Below are 2,495 nucleotides of genomic sequence, written 5' to 3'. Positions count from 1 at the left end.
CTTTTTGTTTGCTGCATTTTATTTGCTCTTTGTTTGCGCCATCTCTTTTTGTTTGCTGCATTTCATTTGTTGTCTCTTTTTTGTTTGCATGTTTTCTCGGTTGCTCCGCATTTGCATCTGTCGGCCACCGTACCTTCTCACATCATCTCAGCAGCACCCTACTTTCCTTACAAGCCTCCTCAAAATATTTTTGTATTTCTTCCTGCCATTTTGGGATCAATTTACACATTGTACTCTAAAATATATTTTATAATGCAAGGTTTTAAACATTATCACTGGAGATTCTTAAAAAGTAGATGCCAATGTGACATCTTTATCAATCTCAGACTTTGCCTTTGTACAAATTTTCCCACGTCCCCATTAAGGAGGATCTCAAAGATGATTTCTATAGACATCATGGTTGTTATTTATTTATTAATAGCTGTTTTCCATAACACAGGGCCGTGAACTCTGGAAGGTCAGCGGTGTGTTCCTTCACTCTGACTGAGATCAAATCCATTTTCTCCGGGAACTACAAAGTCCTGAACAGAGACACGTTACAGTGGAGCGCACGAGTCCAAGAGAAGGTGGCAAACCCAGGAGAGGTAAAACGAGTCACATTGAGAATCGGATCAACTACTGTTGGCATTTCTTTATTCTTTGAAAGTGGAAAACTCACAGGGTACTTTGCATATAAAATGAAAAATCTAAGTCTTGAAGCGCTGTCTACAGTACCTTCAGGTTCTTGCAGTGGAAATGCACTTTTTCAGGAACCAGGGTAGTTTTTCTCCCACCTGGGACACATCACATAAAAGTGGGTAGAAATATTCCCTGAAAACAGCCCTTAATTATAGGTGGAACTTTGTAATGGAGGGCTGCTAAACATTTCTTACTGATTTCATCCTCTTAGTATTTTGTTTCATTCATTTCCAAGTTGTATAGCCAGCATGAGTGCTGTGTTTTTATGATATTGCAATTTTTTGCAAACTCAGCATTTCAACTAAAATGTTTTACTCAGTGTTTGCAATCAAGTACATTGAGAACACTAGCCACTCTATGTAGAAATAAAGGGAGTAAGTAAAGGAAGTGTGGAGTGCAGCATCTCCATGGAGACAGAGAGTTGTGTTCTCATTAAAGCCTTTAAGAGTTTTACCTGGTCAACTTAAATTAGTTTTCAGCATTTATGTTCTCAGATTAACGTGACCACGGTGTACAGAGCTGAGTTTAGGCTGGACTGGAGTGGACACACTGCTACTGTGTGTGGACAATGATCCTACGATACACAATGATATGTAACTCATAGAGTTAATAAAGATCTGTGGATTATTCCAAACACATACAGAGCAGCTAGTACTAATATTGAATTCAGTGTCAGAGCTTAACCACCCCCAAATTGTCACTTGGGCCACTGCCACCCAGTGTTAATTTAGATCCTTAGAAGCAAAAGAAGTGAAACTGCAGTGTTAATTCTCAGGTTGCAACTGAACACATTGATTATGATCCTTATTAAAATCTGTGTCAAACTTTGTTTTTGTGTGTCTGTTAGTGTGGCCTGCACAATGCCTCAGATAATGCTCTGCGCTTTGTCAAAGAAAACTTCCTGGCAGAGGACAGTGTGCGTCCAGCTGGAAGACGCCTGACCTTGGTGTCTCGTGAGCACATCTATAGCCACCTGACGGTTCAGAGAGTCCAGGCTGCCAATAAAAAGCTCTACACTGTCCTGTTTCTGCTGACAGGTGAGCCATGAGACACAGCATGTTGTTTCCCACTGCTAGAAAAAAATGTTTAAAAGTTTACCGTCATTTCTCTAAGGGTTTTTTTCAGAACATGATTTCCTTTCAGATATTTAATTGTTGTCCTTACTGTCTTCCAGAGTCTGGTCACTTACACAAAGCAGTGCTGCTCCAACAGGGTTCCTACATCATAGAGGAGGTTCAGGTTTTTAAGCCTCCTCAGCCAATCAGGAGCCTGATGCTGTCTATCCCAAAGGTGCAAAATGAGGCATATTCAGTTTATTTTCAGATTTTTTTCTCATCTAATTTTGGTCATAGATTTTAACTGCATCTTGTTGAACATCTATAATGTTCACCTTACAAGTCAATAATATGACCTGTTTGTTTAACAATAATTCATTGTGTTAATACAAGGTATGGTATTAATGCACTTTTAAATGCATTAATAATGCATTTAAAAGTGCTTAAAAAGTAGTCCTTATTGCATAATATTTTTTAAAAATCTATGTTTTTAATGAACAGCCTTCACAATGAGTAGGTAACCTTAGGCAGGTTTGAGTCTGCATTTGAAAATGGGGAGAGTGTCAATGTCTGTGTAGCTATGGCAGAGAAGTCCCAACCTAAGGGACCTGAATGACTGACAGCTGCAGTCTCCATGGTGATGAAACAGCCAGAAGGCAGTCGGTTAATATTGCATAAATCCAAATAGACAGACCGAGTGATGACATTGATGTGAAACTGAGATTACATAATGCAGGCTGTTTATTGATATCATAATGGAAG

The 2,495-nt window shown here is 39.1% G+C and overlaps 1 protein-coding gene across 7 annotated transcripts in view; it reads left to right on the top strand.

Annotated features, from left to right (window-relative positions):
* sema4ab (sema domain, immunoglobulin domain (Ig), transmembrane domain (TM) and short cytoplasmic domain, (semaphorin) 4Ab) overlaps nt 1–2,495 on the top strand; it is a 62,274-nt gene that overhangs the window by 30,602 nt on the left and 29,177 nt on the right. For all 7 annotated transcript variants that reach the window (XM_016674796.1, XM_016674795.1, XM_007559020.2 and 4 more), the window contains 3 exons: nt 440–584; nt 1,526–1,715; nt 1,853–1,968. In XM_016674796.1, the coding sequence (XP_016530282.1) occupies nt 440–584; nt 1,526–1,715; nt 1,853–1,968 (451 nt within the window). The remainder of the gene's footprint in view (nt 1–439; nt 585–1,525; nt 1,716–1,852; nt 1,969–2,495) is intronic.

Source organism: Poecilia formosa, unplaced genomic scaffold, assembly GCF_000485575.1.
Source record: "Poecilia formosa unplaced genomic scaffold, Poecilia_formosa-5.1.2 Scaffold101, whole genome shotgun sequence".
Taxonomy (NCBI): domain Eukaryota; kingdom Metazoa; phylum Chordata; class Actinopteri; order Cyprinodontiformes; family Poeciliidae; genus Poecilia; species Poecilia formosa.
Note: the sequence above shows the minus strand (reverse complement) of the source record. Positions and strands in the feature narration are given on the sequence as shown.